Raw genomic sequence first — 21,460 nt, 5'->3', positions numbered from 1 at the left:
CTACCCCGAGCTGCTGCACAAAACACTGATGTACTGTACCTTAGACCTTCTACTCCCTATTGTCCAGCCTTAGCTGAGGAGCAGGGGTGATAGCACCCACTGTGCCTAGGGGTGGCAACATCCTAAATAAGTCACTGAACAGGAGACAGCACGAGAGATCAGGTCACTTGATGCTTCCTGCTTGAAGAAGAAATCAGAGTAAACTATGAAACTGGTTTCTAGGGCCAGCTGAAGTTAATCCAGTTTAAGGAAATAGCAAAGTTCCCCCAAAGTCACTGCTTACAGTGAATTACTGGGAGAGGATGACACTAAAGGAACCATGAGCTCCCATGCCTAACACTCCTTCAGTATTCCCCAGCTGGGACCCAGATAAGCCAAGTTGTGTGCTCTCCCATACAAAATACTTGCACATTAATACTTATACTATTTCCTGTATGAAGCAGCTGCAGGTGGAGAATGAGGAGACATACAAGCTTGTAAGGGACTGTCCAAGTTCTTTCAGTTCCAGCCAAACTTCCCCACAAAAGCTGATGCCAGGAATTATATTAGAAGCCCCATCTTCTCCAACTACTCTTTTCACAAATTTCAGTCAAAAAGAGCAAAGTAGCATGTCAACACAACATCCAGTCTCCATCTCTCTCACCAAGAGACAGGCTGATTCAGTAAAAGTCGCAGGAGAGCAGACGAGCGCCCGCTCTCCCGGCGCATGCACAGGCCACTGTGCGCGTGATTCAGTATTTAAATGAGGGCCCGTGGTAAAAAGAGGCGCTAGGGACACTAGTGTGTCCCTAGCGACGCTTTTTTGGACAGGAGCGGTGGCTGTCAGCGAGTTTGACCTCAGATGCTCAATTTTGCCGGCGTCCGTTCTCAAACCCGCTGACAGCCATGGGTTCGGAAACCGGACGCTGGCAAATTTGAGCATCCGGTTTTCAACCCACGAGCCGATTTACTTTTTTTTTTCCCCCTTTGGGACTTCCGACTTAATATCGCCATGATATTAAGTCGGAGGGTATACAGAAAAGCAGTTTTTACTGCTTTTCTGTACACTTTCCCGGTGCCAGCAGAAATTAACGCCTACCTTTGCTTGGCTGCACATTTTACTTAGTGAATCGCACGGAAATAATTAATAGCGCCATTAACATGCATTTGCATGTTGCGGGCGCTATTAGTTTTGTTTTGTTTTTTTTTGGGGGGGGGGGGGGGTTGTACGCTCTGCACTGTATCGGCCTGAGAGTTAGGAAGAAAGTGATAGAGAGATGACAGACTAATGTGGGGGAGATCACCTCCAAGAGTTGCCCAATGGGATAGTGAAAGACCTATTTCATTACAAAAAGAACTAGATGAATACCGGGGAGTACAAAAGCTGCCAAGAAGAAAAAAAACGAAATGAAACACCAAAATAAAAACCATTTAGAGAGAACCCAAAAGCAGTTCTACAGAGAACTAGGGGAAGAACATTAGTACTGTTAGACCACCAAAGATGAAACTCAAAAGTTCTGGAGAAATATAGTTGAATCCTTTAGCGTACCATGGAAAAACAAAATGGCTACCCAACATAATCAGAAGAGTCCAAAGTAACAAGAGACCTAGAAACCAGGTTAAAGAAGATCCCTGGCCCTGATGGAGCATCCATTGTTCAATCATTTATCATCTCAAGTCTTTCAAAGTAACATCCCTCAAAAACTACCAACCTAGTCACTAATAGATCCAGGCTATACATTCTAATCACACTGACTAACATCACGGAGAGAGAACAGAATGGCAATAAAAGAGCATCAAAGTCTAAATGACACTGAATACATCAATGGTGGCCAACTACAAGGAAAGCTGAAGCCTCAAATATGAATAGACAAGACTATAAAAAAAAAAAAAAAAACCCCCAAAAAACTTGATAGCATCCCACATTCATAAAAACGTAAGATATGCCATTTTGGGTCAGACCAAGGGTCCATCAAGCTCAGCATCCTGTTTCCAACAGTGGCCAATCCAGGCTACAAGTATCTGGCAAGCACCCAAACATTAATTTAATAGCAGTTTATGGATTTTTCTTCTAGGAAAATATACAAACCTTTTTTAAACCCAGTTACCCTAACTGCCCTAATGCTAACTGCCTCAACCACATCCTCTGGCAATGAATTCCAGGACTTAACTATGCACCGATTGAAAAAGAATTCTTTGATTTGTTTTAAATGAGCTACTTGCTAACTTCATGGAGTGCCCCTAGTCCGGTTATTCTCTCAGATAATAGATTTCCATTAACCTGTTCAAGTCCTTTCATGATTTTGTATGCCTCTATCATATCCTCCCTTAATTGTCTCTTCTCCAAACTGACCAGACCTAACTTCTTTAGGCTTTCCTCATAGGGGAGCTGTTCCATGCGCTTTATCATTTTGGTTGGTTGCCCTTCTCTGCACTTTCTCCAGTGCAACTATATCTTTGAGATGTGGCGACTAGAACTGCACACAGTATGAGGTGCAGTCTCACGGTGGAGTGGTACAGAGGCATTTTGATATCTATTTTGTTTGTCATTCCCAACATGGTTTGCTTTTTTGACCACCACAGCACACTGAGCCAACAATATCAATGTAATATCCACTATCATGCCTAGATCCCTTTCCTGGGTGCTAACTCCTAAGGTAGTTACCAACATTAGGTTCTATAATCAAGGGTTATTTTTCCCTATATGCGTCACCTTGCACTTGTCCACATTAAATTTCATCTACCATTTGGAAGTCCAATCTTCCAGTCTCAAAGTCCTTCTGTAATTAAACACAATCTGCTTGAAATTTAACTTCTCTGCATAATTTTGTGTCATCCGCAACTTTGATCACCTCACTCGTCATACCTCTCTCCAGATCATTTATAAATATATTGAAAAGCACTGGTCCAAGTACAGATCCCCAAAGCACTCTACTGTGAAAACAGACCATTCAATCCTACTGTTTCCTGTCTTTTAACCAGTTTGCAATCCACAAAAGGACATCACCTCCTAGCCCAGGACTTTTTAGTTTTCTTAGAAGCCTCTGAAAATCCAAAATACACCACATCTACCAATTCACCTTTGTCCACGTGTTTATTCATCCCTTTAAAAAAAACTATTATAGAGATAGTTTAAGCTCGACAGCTCAATGACAAGAATGATTACTATATATTTATCCACAGACCTTTAAATTTTAGTTTCTCCCAGGTAAATCAAGCATTGACATCCACCTTTCGCCGTTACAAGTTAATTTCTCCCTTCAGTGTTAACAATTCAAATGATGTAATTAACCCACCCCTAAAGCTGATATTAATTTACATAAGTTCAACCAATTTGATGATCATTACCCAGTTTGATTCCAGTTATACCCTGTTTGTATCAATTGTTGACAAAATGTACAAGTTGTTATATCTGTAAACCGGAGTGAAGGCAGCTAGCTAAACTTCGGTATAAAAAAAAGCATTTAAATAAATAAGTACCCTTTAATCACTCGATCTAACGGTCCAACCAACTTTCTTGAAAGCTTTCTGCTTCGGATATATTTTAGAACGTTTTTATTATGAGTTTTTGCCTCTAGGGCCAACTTCTTTTGAAATTCTCTCAGCCTGTCTTATCAAGATCTTACATTTAACTTGCCAATGCTTAATCCCATTTTCTTCTGATGGATCCTTCTTCCAATTTTTGAATGAAGATCTTTTTTCTAAAATAGCCTCTTTCACCTCACTTTTTAAGCCATGCCAGCAATCGTTTGACCTTCCTTCCACCTTTAAATGCATGGAATACATCTAGACTGCACTTCTAAGATTTTCTTTTAAGAAATGTCCACACATGTTGCATACTCAACCTTTGTAGGTGCACCTTTCAGGTTTTGTTTTAAACAATTTTTTAATCAAAGTCTCTTTAAAACATTTTAACCCACTCTATCCATTTTTCTAGACAGGGTACAACCATTATACTATTTTGTGGAGTATGTGCACAAAAAAAAAAAAAAGTTCTCATGTGCAACATTTTAGAAGCTGTGTACAAATCTATGCACAGTGTTCTTAGAAACATCATTCTATTTTCCTTTTCTTGGTGCACTTAAAACATGCAAACTGATAATAGGCAACATTGGGTACAGATATATGTAATCTATTAAAATAGAAAACCACGAATATAAAAAAAAAAAAAAAGCTGTCACATCATATTTAGACACAGATTTAATGCTGATAAGGTTGAGTTTTTGTTTTTTGTTTTTTTTAATTTTTAAATGGCTTCACTTCTTAGCGCATCTAAGAAGAGTTCCACAAATGTGGTTCAACAACTGAAAGTCCTTTCATATGTTTTGGCCAACCTCACCTAGTGAAAGAGATACAGCCAGCCAGCAAATTTCATCCCTGCATTCTTAATACCAGAGGGCATTTATAAATCTTTAGAATTCAGCTAAACCAGAATTAGAGAATTATTACCCAGAGAGCATATGAAACTGGTGACACATGCTCTCGCAACCTTGTGCCTATCAAAGCCCTAATCACCAAATTCTTAATAATGTCGCTGCACCAGAAAAAAAAAACCAAACACAAACACACTGGTCATGACCTTCACCAAAGTGCGTCAGACTTGATAAAAGGGAGCAAGGTAGGAGATTTACAGTAAGAGTGACCCGATTCTTCTGCTGTTTGTAAGTTACATTAGAGGAAAGCTGCACTAACAACCCCATACATCATGCAAAGGGGAAGGGGGGGGGGGGGGGGGAGAATACCTCCAGGTCTGTATGCAGCTATGCTAATTAGCCAGATAAACTTATCTGGCAAACTAGTGCCAATATTAAAAAAATAAATAAATATAACACCTGACTAAAACACAGCACAATTTAAGAAAAAAAAAAATCAAAACATGGTTATATAGGCAAGCTTTTGGCACAGAAAATAGTGAGAAGTAATAAGACTATATAGTTATGGTAACATGGAGCAAGTAGTGAGCATCAAGTAATGATATGAATGTCCAAATGAATTTGTTTATTCTGTTTTTACTTTTAATTTGTTTAAATTTTTAAGAAAGTAGAGTGTAACCACACAGTCATTGGAGATAGTTTGTCATTAGTTTGATATTTGTAAAGATTGTAAACAGTTATGATGGTTGTATCCAAATAGCGGTATATAAATGTTTTTAAATAAAATAAAGCCAGGTAAATCTCAGCAGTTCAAAAGTCCCCTCACCCCCACACAAATTTACTCGATTATGCTTGTGCAGGTAAAATCAGTAACTAAACGAAGTTTAACCAGATCAGGCTTTTTAGGTTTAACTGGGTAGCGCAAACAACTTGGTTCACATACATAGCTGTCCTAAATCCACCGGAATAAGGTCTGTATGGAAAGATTTAGCTAGATATTCAGCCACAGTGTAGCTGGATAAATACTGCTAAATATCCAGATAATTGTATCAACAGAAGTGTACTTTAGAGGCCTCCTGGGGTTGGTTAAAGATGATAAAGATTGACCCCTTAGTCACCAGCTGAGTCCAAGCCTCCTAGCTCCACAAGCTTATCACGTAAAGATTCCACTTTTTAAAGAAATAACTGGAGCTGGTTCTCTTTCTTCCCTGGTGGCAAGGAGGTTTTCACAGGAAGAGACCGCAACACCCCCTGATGTGACAAGATAAAGCAGCCTCATCATGCCAAGGTCAAGACTGACATTTCATTCTTCCCATCCATGAGTAATCTTCCTTCTTTCTGCTGTGGCCTTTCATGTGTTGCATTTTGGGAATTTTCCATGAGATCAATTGTCATAACAATGTTTACTTGTCAAAAGAGACCTCTGATCTACTTAACTAATTAAAATGTTCATAGTCAGACCACAGAGATCAAGGGGGTCCATAATCTACACCCGACTCTAAGGAGTGTCTAAAGGAGATAAATATATTCCATGCGGACACAGCCTACCCTCCTCTGCTGCCTCCAGCGATTTAATCGTTTAGACTGCTAAATCATATCAGACATGTCAAAGCAGCAGACAAAAACACAGCAATACAATCTCTGTGTCAATGACTAGATATCAACACATTAGCAATATACACAACTATGAAAAAAAAAGTCATTAAAAAACCCCACACACAAAGCTTACAATACAACTAAAGACAGCTTGCTACTGACAAAATTACCATAGTAATTCCCACCCTCAAAAAAAGATAGACAATGTTAAAAAGAACCAAAGGATTTCCATTAGCGGCAGTTATTTTGTGAGTAACTTTTTTTTGTGGTATCTGTTTCTTTTTTGTATTTTCTTAAACAGCAGAAGAATGAATTTTTGGTGGAGGATGTGCACTGTTTTTGCAAGTGACGTTCGTGGTTCGGAGAGAGGCAGAGTACCAGGGAGCAATAGCGTTAAGAGTAGCGTTGATTGAAGAGTTCCACGCTGATGCAGTACTATTTACATCAGATTTAATTGTTAAGGGCATGTTAGGTAGGAAAGCTTCAAAATGTTTTTGTACTTCCTTATTAGTGTTGGAGAAGGGAATGCTGTCTTAAAGTTAATGGAGAGGAGGATGAGTAAGTGATCAGACCAGAGTATAGGGTATATGGAAAGTGCAGTAGGGGGTAAAGAAATAAAGCAAGGGTTACAGAACACACCAAAAAAAAAAAAAAAAAAAGAGTCAGGCAGACAGCAGCAGCTAACAAGATGGGCAAGAGCTTAAACATAAAAAATAAGCTACATTTAGAGAGGAGAGATATGCTGATAAACTGGTACGTGCACAAAGGGGGCACGCCCTTCTGTCACACAATCCCCCGGCATGTGGTGCCTCCAATGGCACTTTGGGCCATTTATGCTGTCGCCCCGGATGATGTCAGAGGGGGCGGGGCGAGAGAGCCCTCACAGCAAGAGACAGCGCATCCAGATGAACGAACTCTGCCTGCCTGACAGTTTGTGTTATGGAGGGCAGGTAATCAAAGACTGCAGGCTCCAGATGACACAGAGCTGACAGAAACTCCTGCGGCGCTTCAGGCTGTTTACAGTCCCAGCCCTGTGCGCCAACCACCCATCCACACCAAAAGAGTTACTGAAAAGCTGCCTCAAATCTACCTTCCAGTATTATGTTCACATGGCCAACCGCTTACACATCAGGGTCTCCAAACTCACTTCTCCCGAGATGCCCAGTGCAAAACCAAGCTCTCAGCAACTGCAACCCAAAAGATCTATTTGGTTACATATCATGTTTACTCTGAGCCTTTTCAACCAGGGATTTCATCTCTACTAAGCAGATACTGTTCCCTTGGATTTTAGTAGCAACCTATTTCAGTATGTAGCTTGCTTTCCAAAACGCACACAAACCTATGTACCCTACCAGGGCATCTCAGTGATTTGTCATAAGTGCAACTTTACTATTTTAAATAGTACACGGTCGTGAACAGCATGCAAAAACAAAGAACATGCATGCTGAGTGTAAAAAACTGTTTACGTTGGTGCAAAGGGAAGCAAACAACAAAGCCATCCGATACTCATGGTGTGCTGGCCTCCCACACAGGTATGGTTTATGAGGTTGCATTACTGTGTGTTTTAAACATTTTGGTTCACAAATTTATACAGACACACCCCTCCTTTCTACAAAAGACACATACATACACCATTCATTAGATCACGGAGGCTTCTCAGAGGAATGACTTGTTTGTACATGAAGAGGAGGCCAAGAAGGGAACAGTTTTGAAACTGAAAAAGGTAAACAGAGAGGCCACAGAATGTTGCACAAGGCAGGTCTGTATCTTCAAGATGAGGGAGGCAGAGGAAAAATACATTCACTGCAATTTGTAAAATTACAAGGGTTGTTACACTTACAGCTGAATTTTGCTCCATTTAAAAAAGTTAAACATTGGTACTCCAAGCAGTATAAACTTCCCACACAACTCTTTAGCATATGGCAGAGTTTTTTTGGGTTTGTTTTTTTTTACAATCTTGCAGGGAAAAACATTTGTGCTCTCTGGCTCAGCTGGTAACTAGTCCATGCCAGAGAAAAAGCAGAAAGGAGAAGATTATCCACTGCCTAGTTGACGGAGGTAAATTTAAGTTGATCAATAATCAGCGTGGTCTCTCAGGAAGGACCAGGAGAGAAAAAAAAAAAAAAAAAAAGTTGAACAGCATCAGGAAGCTGTGGCTAGACCAGACTCCAAGGCCTGTACACCGGGCATCTGTACAGACCCAGTGACTGACCTCTGGTAAAGCAAAACCTGGAAAGGAAACACTGGCTTTAACTAGCAGAATAGGCTTTGTTGGTGGAAGCCCTCCCTCTCAGACTATACCTCAGGGTACTCCTCTCAGCCTTCAGTTTCAAAATAACTAGAGCTTAGAATCAGGAATAGGTGCATTGATTTTACAATGCCTGGCAATTTAGAGTTGCTCCATCTTCAGATCCAGCACCTGTGGAAACCAAGACCTTCAACTACAAAAAGTACCATAATCATTACTTCTATTTCTCAAGATCTTATCTGTTAACAACAAGGTAGCATTGCCCAAGGAGGTTAAAGATACAGAAGGGATTTCATTCCATCATGCACCAATACTTCTGCAGTTGTCACCTTGTCCTTAGTAGCTTCATGTTGTGGGCAGATGCCATCAGGTCCATGGCCAGGGTGCCCCACTGAGATTGAAGACCTGTCTTGAGCTCCCTTTCTCCTGGTCAGGCTTCCTCCACTCATTTTTATTTCCCACAGTGAGAACTCACATGCTGGCCAGATTTTGTTCCACCCATCATTACCTTGAATCTCTTGGATCATGGCAACACTCCTTGTGCAACTTTCTTCACTGAAACAGCTTCCCGTAACCACACTGTCTGATCCAATTCTCACGAGGTTGAGATTAATCTAAATTTTGAGACATTGTGGAGGCAAACACACAGTTAAGTTTCCAGGGCATGCTCATACATGCACTTGAGATCAAAGCCCCTAAGCAGACTGTGCCATTGTGGGTGCAGATCACTCACTATGAATTAGTCTCACTGGGTTAGGAGCCACCTCCCTGATTCAAGCTCTTGCACCTGTCTAGATTTGATCATCCAAAACAATGTCAGACTTCCCTATTCATGCTCAACTAAAAAGAGTTTAGACCTAATCTGGGAATTAAGCCAACTATATTCAAATAACAGAGCGGAACCATCTCTGTAGCAGACACCAAGACTCCCACGAAAAAAAAAAAAAAAAAAAAAAAGACCAGTAGAGTCCATTTCTAACCTGCTGACATGCCACATCTTCCAAAGAAGGTAGGAGATTGTCAGATAGTAACTCAATTAAGTCTAAAATCGATAGAGAATCTCATTACTAAGTGAAAGCAAATTCTGTGATAGATCTGGAGAAATGCTGCCCCAACAGGTAACCCATCCATGTTCTTCCAACTTAGAAATTAGTTTATTTGTGAGCCTCCCAGAAACAGCAGGAGCACATGTTCCCGACAGCAAGTTCTCCAGATACAAAAAGATAAGCAGCCCTGAATCCTGAGCTTGGTAATCAGTTACTATCAACTTTGACAAACACTTCAAGAACCCAAGATAAAGAACAGAAAAGCCATCTATTGACAATGCTGTTTGCCAAAAAGGACCTGGTGTTACCTCTGATTAAAAAAAAAAAAAAAAAAAAAAGAGGAATACAGGAGAATCAGGACCGCAGATTGGTACTGGGCAGATGCAAGAGGCATGGGAAATCCCCGGCTCGAACTGCTTGAATCAGAAAATGAAGGGACTGCACCATTATGGCTAGACACCAAAACAGGCCTGTTCAGTTTCTTTTGGTCCAACTTCCTGTTAGACTAGAAAGTATCTGCGAGAAACCCCATTTATCTGTGCTGCAGGGGCAGGTACCATTTTGAATTTTGTCCAGGACCCGAACGGCCAAAATGACTTTCCCCAGACCCGGAAAGTGCTTCAGGCTGAAACAGGATCTTCTTTCTGGGAGTCAGAACTTAGCCCTCTGCCCTCCTGTTACCAGGGTCTGCAGTAGACAAATCTTGCACCCCTGAGGAAACAAAACGAGTTGTGTTCCCTGAAAATGATTATTAGGGGAAACAGAGGGAGATTACCTGTCCCAGGTTAATCCTCCTTCCTTCAGGCACCTCCTTAACTAGTTTTTCCAAGCCAAGCACCAACCAGACTGGCAAGTGCTGCTTGAGACAGCATCCCCAGACAGGCTTTTCAACCACAAGCCTCTCCAACTGCCACACAGGTTACAGCTTGAGGAGAGAGGTCAAGTTATAGGACGTGTGTGCCCAGAACTCTGTCACCATACCTGCAGTTGATAAAAGGAGAGAACAGGTTGGCCACAGCCGCCCAAATTTACTACTGGCCTCTGGGTTCTCTTATCACTTGGTCATAGTATTAGACACATACCAAATTCAAGGCGAACAAAAAAAAAAATAAAAATAGTCCATCGTCTTGTATGTTCTTTTCAAAAGCAGTTGGTATTCCCTTCTCTGTGGCATCACTTACATGGGTAGTGTCCCCTAAAGCAATAGTGGGCTGATTAGCAAGAGCAAAAAGAGACACATAAGCCTTTATCCATGTCATCCTTAGGTAGCTGTTTAGCTTCATCACAGTCTGAACATAGCATCCTGCTTATCCTGACTGTGCTAATACAAAGGGTTATACTGCAAAACTCTGCCGCAAGAATACAGACTGGCAAAAGAAAAAAAAAAAAAGGGATCACTTTAGTGAAACTCTAGCAGAATTACACTGACTACCCATAGAACACGGAGTACAATACAAAACACTTTGCACAATACATAAATGAATTCACGATGAAAAAGCAGAATGGCTGAACACAGCACTACGTGTTCATGTCCCACATAGAAACCTGAGATCAGCTAACAAAGCCCTCCTAACCATTCCTTCTTTTAAAACTGCAAGATTGACCCAAGTTAGAGAACGGGCATTATCCTTAGCCGGACCAGTACTCTGGAACACCATGCCCCTAGAAATTAGACTACAGAGAAATTTCAAATTTTTCAAAAAGTTTAAAAACCTGGCTATTTAAACAAAGCTTTTTACAAAGAGAAAAGAGAATAGTGGAATAATGAAAGCTGGCAGCACAACATCAGCACACAGTGCAATATGTGTGAGTTTATTATTTTATTTCACCTTTAACATAAAATATACAATCCAATAGAGAAAAACATGTAATTAATACTGATACATGAAGGAAAAGGACAAGATTTATAACATTCAGCAAATAGTCTTTATTATGAAACTATGTTACCGGATTTTAATAAAAGCCATAATAAAACCAGTCCTAGTCCCAAGGAATAGCTGTTTGGAGGAATCCTGACAGTCAGGGCCATGTCAGGAGGGGGGGGGGGGGGGGGGGGGGGGGGGGGAGGGATAGGTAAGCAGGGTGATCCCACACTGCCTTTCCGAGTCAATCTGCCAAACATGCAACTCCAAAAGCAACCCTCTCTCAAGTCACTGTTTTGTCCAGTGACTGCCCTGCTGATAGTCCAATAAGGTTAGGGACCCAGGAACTCTCGAGTATGCAGAGACTCCCAGGTTTATCCAACAAAGGTGCACCTTATGTCCATCATTTTCTCTGAACAGAGGATCCAGGGAGGCCAAACAGAACTCCTGCCTTAATCAAGGAGCAATCCCAGAATCTCAGGCCTAAGGGGTAGACTGCGCTGATGACCTGGTCATACGCATGCACAATTTAAACCAAAATTCCTGACCAAGACTACAGCATAGTTAGCAGCCTCTTTCTTTTGAGTGACCAGGTAAGTCCATGGAAGGGTGGAAAAATCCTAGAAGCCCATGACCACCATTTGATTCCCAATACAAGCTGCCTGGTAGCCGTGGGGGAAAAAAAAAAAAAAAAAAAAAAGTGGCGGCACTGTTGGGCATGGTCCTGGAGAAGGGAGCAAGGAGTCTGCAAAGACAAAAGGCAAGCAAAAAAAAAAAAAAAAGAAAAACCAACCCCCCCCCCCCAACAACTTAAGACAGGAGTTACTGGTGTGTAATGACAGCATCCCTCCAAACTCTGTAGGGCAGTGCACAGGACTGCCACCAGGCTGACCTATGCCCAAAGTTTTTTCAATATTTTCTCCCCTTGCCTATCAACCAGATATAATGCTTTTATCAAAGCACAACATATCCTTAAAATGCAGTGAGAAACAGAAAACAAAGGAAGTTGTACCATATAGAACACATGTAATATTTAGAAAATTAAGCAATTGGTCTGCAGGGACAGAAGTGCTATGGGACTTCCAGTCTGAATCTGCTGGTCCTAATTATACAGCAAGGGTGGAAGAGGATAAGGCTTTCACTTAACGGCACCCAGAAGAGATTGTGCCATTGATCAGATATCAGACGTTATTGACCCGCGTCCATATCTAGTTCTGCTTCAGCCTGCAGTGATGGTTGGGAGTTAGAGACCCTTCCAAGGATCACTGTTTGCTAAAGCTTATGAGTAATGGAGGAGTGAGCACAAACACTCCTCCACGGTTTTAATATGCTCTTCTCTTCACCCCTTTCTGATGGTCTAGGCTGGCACATCTCCACCTCACTGGATTCTCGCACCAGCTCTTCAACTAGAGATGGGCAAACCTCCTACAACAGGGGTGGATATTGGATAAAGCTTTTGGCCCAAGAGCCAGACTGGGGGATGGGGTCCTCATGGAAGCCCACTGACGCAGCAACATCAAGTCCAGCCCTCCCTGCCACAGGCCAGGACCAGACTGACAAATGAAGGCTGGACTTAAAGATCCCACAGGTTACACTTTGCCTATCTCTGCCCTGCAAAATAGTTTGTGTCTAGAGAGCACATACAAGACAACACAACACAGTTAACTGCATAAACGTAGATGATGGCAGAAGACGGCCAATCGACCCATCCAGTTATTCTTCTCTACCTCAAAGCATGACCGCCAGTAGGATATCTTCTTCCTGCACTGTACTCCACCCTGCTAGAGAGCTGAGCATCAAGATCCCCCAATTAAAATTCACACTCTGTACCCCTCCCATGTCCAACTACAAAGTCCCTCAATAATCCAAACACACTGCATGAGTATTAGACAAATCAGCCAGCCTCCTGGGTTCCTCTGGCCTTTCTGGATGGCACCGCCAACCTACTTGGGCAATGCAAGGAGTGTAACCTGCCAGATAGACCCTGCTATGTGAGCACCTCCATTAGTGCTAGACCACCTAGTTTTCACTGTACTTCTATATGCCTAAGGACCTTCATTTTCAGTTTTTATTGTTCTTTTTCCCCCAGGAGTTTCAGGATTTGTGATGACGAAAAATGGAAGAAAAATAAACTACATTTTTCTGGAAAAACAGAGCATATGTTGGTGGATTCCCCCCCCAAGTTTCCTTCATGTTTTCTCCCTCCAGGCACAATCCCCACCTTTTCCAGTTTCTTGCACTGCCTTCAGGGCCAGGCATGCTCTTCCCCCTCCTTCCTCCCAGCATGCGGTCCCTCTACCTGCAGCACAATCATCATGTCTATTCACCCATTCCCACCACTCCAGTGGAATCCTCTCTCCCTCCCTCACCACAGTCAGCTTCTCCTTCTACCCCTTTCTGCAATCAAACTACCAACTCCCACAGTACAATAATTTCTCTCCGATCTCCCCAGCACAAGCATTTCTCCTCCACTCCCCTTTGAACAAAATCATCTTTCTTCCCTCTCTCCCCCGCCACTCCCCCCTGGTGCAACGGTGAAATCCTTCCCACCCCTATATAGTCTCTTGGCACAGTCCATCATCTTTCCTTCACCCCCTCTGCCCACAACCATCTTCCCTCCCCCTCTGGCTGCTGGCACAGTCATTTGTTCTTCCCCTCCTCATGTGACTCCCTCCCCCACAGCCCCCTATGTGATCCACTTCCCCCCCCCAACAGTGCACACCTCCTCCTTATCAGCATGAGGAGTGCTTCTTCGCTTCCCTCTGCAGTTAGAGCCCTATGAACCCGCATTTCCAGCTGCAGAAGATAAGCCCAAACATTAGGAGTCAGCAGCAGGTACGAAGCATTGCTTGCCGACTCCTCCTGCTGGCTAGAGGCGTTAGAGCATAGAGTGGCAGGGGGGGGGGAGGAACGGGACGCCCCTTCATATCTGACAACTGCAGTGCCGGCCTGCCCCTTATCTCAGACAGCAGCTGGTTGATTGTGGGCAGTGCTTCCCCAACCCTCTCCTAGAGCCACACCTAGCCAGCTGGATTTAAGGATATGCATAACGAATATACATGAGAGATATGCAAACCTCTCATGCATACTCATCGTGGCAATCCTGAAAAACCAACTGGCTAGGTGTGCCTCCAGGAATGAGGTGAGAAACATTGGATTTAGGGAATGAGGAAGGAGGGGAAAAACTGGGACTTTGCTGAAGGTGGTGGTAGCACTCGCCTGCTGGTGCTTTTTTCAGCAGCACGCTAATGGGAACTGCTGAATTAGGGTGAAAAGCCAGGAAATTATGGATGGAAATCAGTTTAAACTGAAAATGAAAGATCCTATATATGTCTCAATGGCGTACACCCTCTAACATGGTGAGGAGGGGGCAGCTTCCTCAGGAGTCAAACCCAAGGGGGCACCATCAGCAAGGCTGCTTTTACCTACGGACATAAGCACACAAGGCTCTGCCCCATAACTTGGCCAGTGTCCAAAATCTCAGGCTCAACATCAGCCCTCCCCTCCCAGACAGCATGCAAGGAACTGAATGGGGATGGATGTGAGCCTGAAGCAGGCAGAGCAAAAAGCCCTCCCAGATCCAGCCCCTTCTCTTGTTCCACAATGCTGCCCCATCTGCAGGGAACTGGAGAGGATAAAGAAAAATTCCATATTTATCTGCATATTTCTCACTATTTCTAATTTGTGACTCATTCTGTATTTGGTCAGGTCTGTGGTCTATTACTCCTAGGGGAATTGTGTGCAAAAAAAACCCCAAACTTTAGAAATTCTACAAACTTTATATTGGTCAAAACACCACAATTTACTTGACAGTCTAAATAATTATTTTTTTTTTTAATTCTGTGTTTAATTTTGAAAAATCGATAAATAAAACAAAAAAAAATATGTTTGCAAATAGAAACAACTGGATACTTTACAATCCTAATCCAGAAAGGAAATCCATTAAAAAGAAAAAAAAAAAAAAGACATTGTAATTATCCAATCTAGGTCATATAAAGAAGGGGGGAGGATATACAATCAAAGGGATATACAAACTAAGAAAACTTAGAATAAGAAAAGGCATTAACACAGCATACTAAACCAACACAAAAAACTTTTATAACACTTTCACTTAAGACTGTTGAGGGAAGAGGTAGTTGGCATACGCGCTTCTGTAAAGAGACGTAATTGCTCAGATGAGAAAAAAAATGAAACATTCGCCACCCCTCTTAATGATACATTTCCAGGGTAACGTAAAGTAAAGGAATAGCCTGTCTAAGGGAAAGGAACTCTCTTCGCCGTACATGTGTTACCTGAGCTAAATCAGGATAGATCATCACAGCTTGACCATAAAAAGCTATTGGAAATTCCCCAAAAAAGTAACGCATGACATTATTTAAATCTAAAGTGGAAATGAAAGAAAGAGTATTTCTCCCCAACACTTCCAAATAAGAATCCTCAAGAAAGCTGGGTAAGTTTCCAGATAGTTGATCAATTGCAGGTCCTGAAGCTGTTCTTTTAGGAAGGAAACGACAAAAATTGACTGAAGGAATATTTTCTTTGGAGAAACCTAGAACCTCTAAAAGGAACCGCTTCAAAGTCACAAAAGGAATTTCACCAGCTATCTTTGGAAAGTTCAAAATAATTATTTTCAATAAATTCCAACCGTGTGGAAAAAGCAGACTGCTCTTTAATAATAGCAGCAAGCTTGAAATGACTGGATCTTTTCGTCATTACCCAAAATTTTATTTGAGGCAACACTAACCTGTTCTTGGATCAGCAAAAATTTTTGATGGGAATTTGATGAGATCAATTTTCTATTTTGTTCTCCTAACGCTTTAAAGAAGTCCCAAATTGCCTCTAAAGTGACCTCCTCTGGACGAGATAACATAACCAGGGACTCACCCTCTTCGCTAGCAGGAGTTTCCCCATGCTGTCCAAAAGGGGAAACTCTCCGTCGGCATCCTTGATGGCAATACACCGGCCCGAGCCACCACCGAGCCTCCAGCTCGCGAACTCGTCTCCACTTTGGGGCCAGATGGCGTACCTGCACTCAGCGTCAGGCGAGGAAACACCCCCTCCTCCTCCGACACTCCAACCGCATCATCGATGGGCGCCTGAGAGGGAACCTGGCCTGGGTCACGCTGCGCCGGAGGGGGAGGGGGCGAAGGTCTGGTCCGAGGGACACCTCACTTGCCGGAGAACACAACTCTCCCCGGCTCCCCACTCAGCTGGTTGGCTGGCTCATGAAGTGCATGATGTCTAGCTGCCCCGAGGAAGGTAAGGGTTCAGGAGGGAAAACTCACCTTCCCCTTACATTGAGAAGGCATGTTAGAATCCAGGAATCAAACAGAACAGAGAAACAGGGCCAGTAAGCGCTCAGCAGCCTGACTATACCGCCATCTTGCTTCCCCCCCTCACCTGTAAGCAATTACATTTTAAATTAATACAGAAAAAAAGTATCTTAGAGATGCAGAATTTCCCTAGAAATTCACTATAAAAGTGTCCCTTCCACTTGCTCTCCCTATTCCCCTGGCCACTTTGCCCTCTTAGGCCCCAACTCCTCCACCTGCCAGTATCTCCCCCCCCTCCACGCTTTCGCCAGTCCCAGAATTTGGCCCCGTTCTCAGTACTGCCCCTCACACTGGCTCCCTCAGTCCCTCCCTCTCACACATACCCTCATACAGTGCTTTCTCTTGTATACACACCCACACAAGCTCCCTCTCTCTTTGACACATACATCCTCACACAGGCTACCTAGGTCTCTCTCACACAATCCCTTCACCCGGGCTAGCACCCTCACATACACACCAGCCCCCCAATCTCCTCATATAGGCTCCCTCTCTCTGGCACCCACACTCAAGCACCAGCCCTGCTCTCTCACACCCCCCCCCCCCCCACACACACACACACACACGGGCCTTACTCTTCGCTGCAGGTGGAGCATGTCCCGTGGGGGCCTTCATCTTCACTGTGAACGGCGCATGCTCTGTTCACGGCATGCCAGGGTCTCCTCTGCCATTTTCTGCACAGAATTTGGCAATTCTGTGCAGGGGGGAATTCTGCATTCTGCAGCAGTGCAGAATTCCCCCCAGGGCTATTCTATGTATGTGACAGAGGTGGGGTATTCTGCTAGCATTTAGGTTCTGGGTAGGGAGCTGTAGTAATCCATCTTGTTCTGTTTTCCCAACAGGAGGTATATTGGTGTTTTAGGCCCAGCTAGAATATTTAGTGTTCCTTTTCATGCAGGGCTGTTGCTGTTTGAGTTCTGGGAGTTAATGCTGTGTTGGTGTGGCAGGCTTGCTATATCGGTTCTGAGTGACTTTTTTTGCAGGGTTTGTGTGTTACTTCACAAAGTGCCTGGTAATCGAGGGACTTTGTGTCACCATAACTGAAGTGACAATACCATTTGAAATTTTCCTATAGCAAGTAGTAAAGGTAAGAAATTCCACTTCAGCCCAGCCAGCCATGTCAGAGATTACAGTCAACCAGTGTAGAATAAATGTGTTTGGAGTATAGACCTCAAACATATTTATCTGGCTAATGTTTAGCTGGACAAATGAGAGAGGTGATCCAGGGAGATCCAAAAGGCGTTCCAGGATAGCCGGCTAAACCAATTCCATTTTAAGCTTTCTTGTTTCAAAAAGCATGTAGAAGTGGCATCACTTCCTTCAAGAACACTCTCCTGCAGGAAGGCATCCAAGCAATCAAGGTCAGCACAGCAACAGTCTTATAAGTGCTAAAAAAAAGTGCCAGACTACCACGCAATAACAGTTAAAGATCTTGGGTCTGACTTGCCCAAGGACTCGGAGTAAGAAACAGGGAGAGAGAAACTCATGGAGGTCCTAACTCACAGTACTGGAGAAGAAATAAGATAGGCGGCTTATGGAAAACCAATGTCAATATATTTGTTTTAACATGTACAAAATAAAGCAACAAAATGAGACCGTGATTTTCCCCTCCCAAGTACCGGATATCAACAAGCGCACATAATGCATAGGATTATAAGAGCGCTTGGTCTTTTCAACATCAAACAGTTCTCCATACCCTCCAAATTTTCTTACACTTATTTGTACCTCCCCTGAGAACACACCACCTTCTCCTTCAGGGTTACATTCAGAATATCAATAAGCCAGTTCTCTTTCAACAGAGCATTTATCTCTTGGGGGAAAAAAAAAAAAAAAAAGGTACATTTAATAAGCCTCAGAATTTGATATCCAAAATTTGGAGACTGTGTCCACATCGGATGGGTGTGACATGTGTAGTTAGTTCAACCAGCACTACCCAGCAAAAGCCATGAGGAATACGGGAAGGAAGGAGTCTCCTGCGACATCTCATCCATCAGTCTCACTAAGGCCCTGGTGGCTGCCTCCCCTGCTGTAAAGTCTCATTCCTGCCACGCTAAAGAGACCTCTGTCTGAAAGGAGATACAAAAGCAGTGCTCTAGTAAGACAGGAAGCTTGCTGGGTGGTTTTCAGTGGAGGAGGGTGGGGGCTACCTCAGGAATACCATCTGCAAAAGCAGATTTTCCACTTGCCAGCAGGATGAATTGAGGACTTTTTTTTTTTATATGCAGCTCCACCTCCTCCCAAAGGACAGTGCTAAACCCATGAAAATAATGCTGCCTTATGTACTCCCACCCACAAGTCTGTGACAAGTAGATCACTGCCCCCCCCCCCATCCTCATGAAGAAAAAAAAAAAAAAAAGTACTCCACTGTTATCACTGCAGCTTCATCCTACTACAGACCAAGTCTTGTCTGGTCCTGGAAATGTAGCTTTAATTGAACAAGTAGTTTGGATCTGCAGATCACCTTTGGCACCTCAGTCTCTGGAGGTGTGTTATCAGACCAAGATTTGGGGCAGGGGGAGAGGGGGGATGACATCCAGCGCAGACACCATCACCACCTGGAGGTTGGGGGTTGTCAACCCCTTCTCCCTACCCCATTAACAGGGCAGCCTCCTTCTTACTATGGCTCTGTTTCATAGCTTGCTTCAGAGTACAGTGATAACATTTGGCATTGCCAGAAAATAATCTAGGGATTTAGTTTAAAAAAAAAAAAATTCTCACCATCCTTAAGTGAACACTATCAAAGCTGAAGCCCAAGCCTAGACTTCAAAGTGACTTTCACATTCACCTGTACAAATAAATATGCAAATCAAACCAAACCTCTAAAGCAGGTCAATCAAAATATAATGCAAAAATCAAAACCTACAACACATTATCTAATTTGTTAATTATACTGTCAGAAATCCTTATAACATTTTTAAGAGAGGAAGGTTAAAAAACTTTTGGTGAGCATTTTTTTTTTAAACTGAAAAAATTGGGTGGGGGGGTGATATGTTGATGAATATAACAAAACTTATTCTGGTAATCTGGATGGTTACCTTAAACAGTATTACATATGAAACTATCACCTAACTCTCTTTAAAAAATTGTTATAGGGATTCCTGACAGTATAATTACATTTACTGGTTCACCACTTTAGATAATGTGTTGTAGGTTTTGATTTTTGCCAAATAAATATGCAGGCATATATTCAACACATGACAACAGACACATAAAGGGATTAAATCAGCTCCTGAGAAAAGCGTGAGGAAGTAGGGTGTGGGTAGGATACCAAACCTTAAAATATGAAACCAAAAGCTTAAGACTTATACAGTACACTGTGTGACTTCACACATATTTCTGCATTGAAAGGAATTTCCAGCATTTGCAACTCGGGAATTCAAGGACTGCATTTGGGTCTTCTGCATAATCCTTGAAAAAAAAAAATTAGTTCCTGCATATTGTATCCAAGAATCCTTCTCCGAGTGACCCTCTCCAGTTCAAACACGCCATAAAAAGTTCACAATGGGGACAGTAAATCGCCGGCTCATTAAAAGGTCATTCAGTGGAATTTAAGCAGCACTTAACACTCTTAAGGTCAGGAACCATTCTGGAATCAGGAAGTCATCATCTCTTCTCAAAACCTTGCTTGGGTCCAGCTTTGTATTCTCAGGATACAAGAGAAAACCTTTTCACCCAGGCCTTAAAAACATAGGACTCCCCACCGGGCATTCTGCACTTTGAGGACCCCAGGGAGGACAATTAGAGAAAAGCGAAAATTATGACCGATCACAAGAATAAAAAGTTTGTAGCTATTTTCTGGTATACACTAAAATGGCTTAATTCCAAGATAATGTCATGACACTCCCCCCCCCCCCTTTAAAATATATACATTTTTTAAAAATCTAAATTTTTCGCATGCAAAGTTATCCTATCATTTGCAGAAAAAAAGTTAAGTTCTATCAGGTTTCCTTCCTTCCTCCTCCCAGGCCGTTGATCCCCTTCTTTTTTTTTTTTCCTGAACAGGAAAAAGTCTAAAAATGCGCCTGCCTCTGAGTCAGATATGAGCCATCTGCAACGTGGTGCGCTGCAGAGGAAACGCCAGAAGGGACTGAGGCGAGGCAAGCGAAGAAATCAGTTTAACTAACCCGCCCCGTGGTCGGGGCTGAGACTCCCATCGTTTTTGCTTGCAGAGTGGAGTCCGATTGCTACAAAAAAAGGAGTCCACGGACAGACGGAATCGTGCGACATTGATACAGAACCAATAACAACGAAAAAAAGCTTAAGTTTTCTCCTGGTTTCCGTTTGGGAAACCGGTTCACAACGATCGAGGGGGAGAGAGGGGACGGCGTGGGAAGGGGAGACCTCCAGGCGTAGAAGCGACCAGATCGGTTACATATTCTTCTTCCCTCCCCCTCGATCGGCACATGAGCAAATAGCTCTCTGGCATGAGAAAGCGAAGGCCGCCTACCTGAGATCTGCTGGCGTCTGCTGTCATCAAGGTGAGTGGAGATGACATCCCCCATGGCGGAGCGGGCTCCAGTAAATCCAGCCAAACAGGAGGACCTCAGTCAGAGACAACAGCCAAAAAAAAAAACCCCTCCACCAGACGACACTGGTTCCAGCTAAAAGGGCCCACAGCCACCCAAAGCGCAACACTGCTCTCTCTCCCCCGTGCAACTGCTGCTCGGTACAAAAGCTGAAAAAAAAAAAACCCAGGGGCGGGGAGAGGCTGGAACTGCGGGCTCAGATCCTGCCTGATCGCTGCCTCTCAGACACACCCTTGCTGCTGCTTTTTTGCCATGTTTTGCTTTATGTCTGATTTTTTTTTTCAGGGGAAGGTGTGGTCTTTCTTTATTTCTTTAATTTTTTTTTTTTGTACGCTAATGCGCCTGGGCTGCTTTATTTTTAGCAATTGCGTGAAACCTTTTATTGATTCTATAGGCAAGCAGGGGAGAGGCTGAGATCCCGAAACAGAGAATTAGGGCACTACTCCCTGTGCACATGGAATGAAGTGCACGTGGCTGAGAGAAGGCCCAGGTGAATCGTA

The 21,460-nt window shown here is 43.0% G+C and overlaps 1 protein-coding gene across 2 annotated transcripts in view; it reads right to left on the bottom strand.

The window, feature by feature from the left end:
* Positions 1-21,176, bottom strand: part of LOC115098164 (niban-like protein 1) — a 165,686-nt gene extending 144,510 nt beyond the window's left edge. Inside the window, exon 1 of one of the 2 annotated variants that reach the window (XM_029614545.1) lies at positions 20,882-21,176. In XM_029614545.1, the coding sequence (XP_029470405.1) occupies positions 20,882-20,936 (55 nt within the window). In that variant the 5' untranslated portion in view covers positions 20,937-21,176. Of the gene's footprint in view, positions 1-8,704; positions 8,739-20,881 lie in introns of those variants that run through there. The other variant, XM_029614546.1, reaches the window with a different exon arrangement.
* Between the last annotated feature and the right edge of the window lie 284 nt (positions 21,177-21,460).

Source organism: Rhinatrema bivittatum, chromosome 8 (genome assembly GCF_901001135.1).
Source record: "Rhinatrema bivittatum chromosome 8, aRhiBiv1.1, whole genome shotgun sequence".
Taxonomy (NCBI): domain Eukaryota; kingdom Metazoa; phylum Chordata; class Amphibia; order Gymnophiona; family Rhinatrematidae; genus Rhinatrema; species Rhinatrema bivittatum.
The sequence above is the reverse complement of the archived record's forward strand: the minus strand, read 5'-3'. Positions and strand labels throughout refer to the sequence as shown.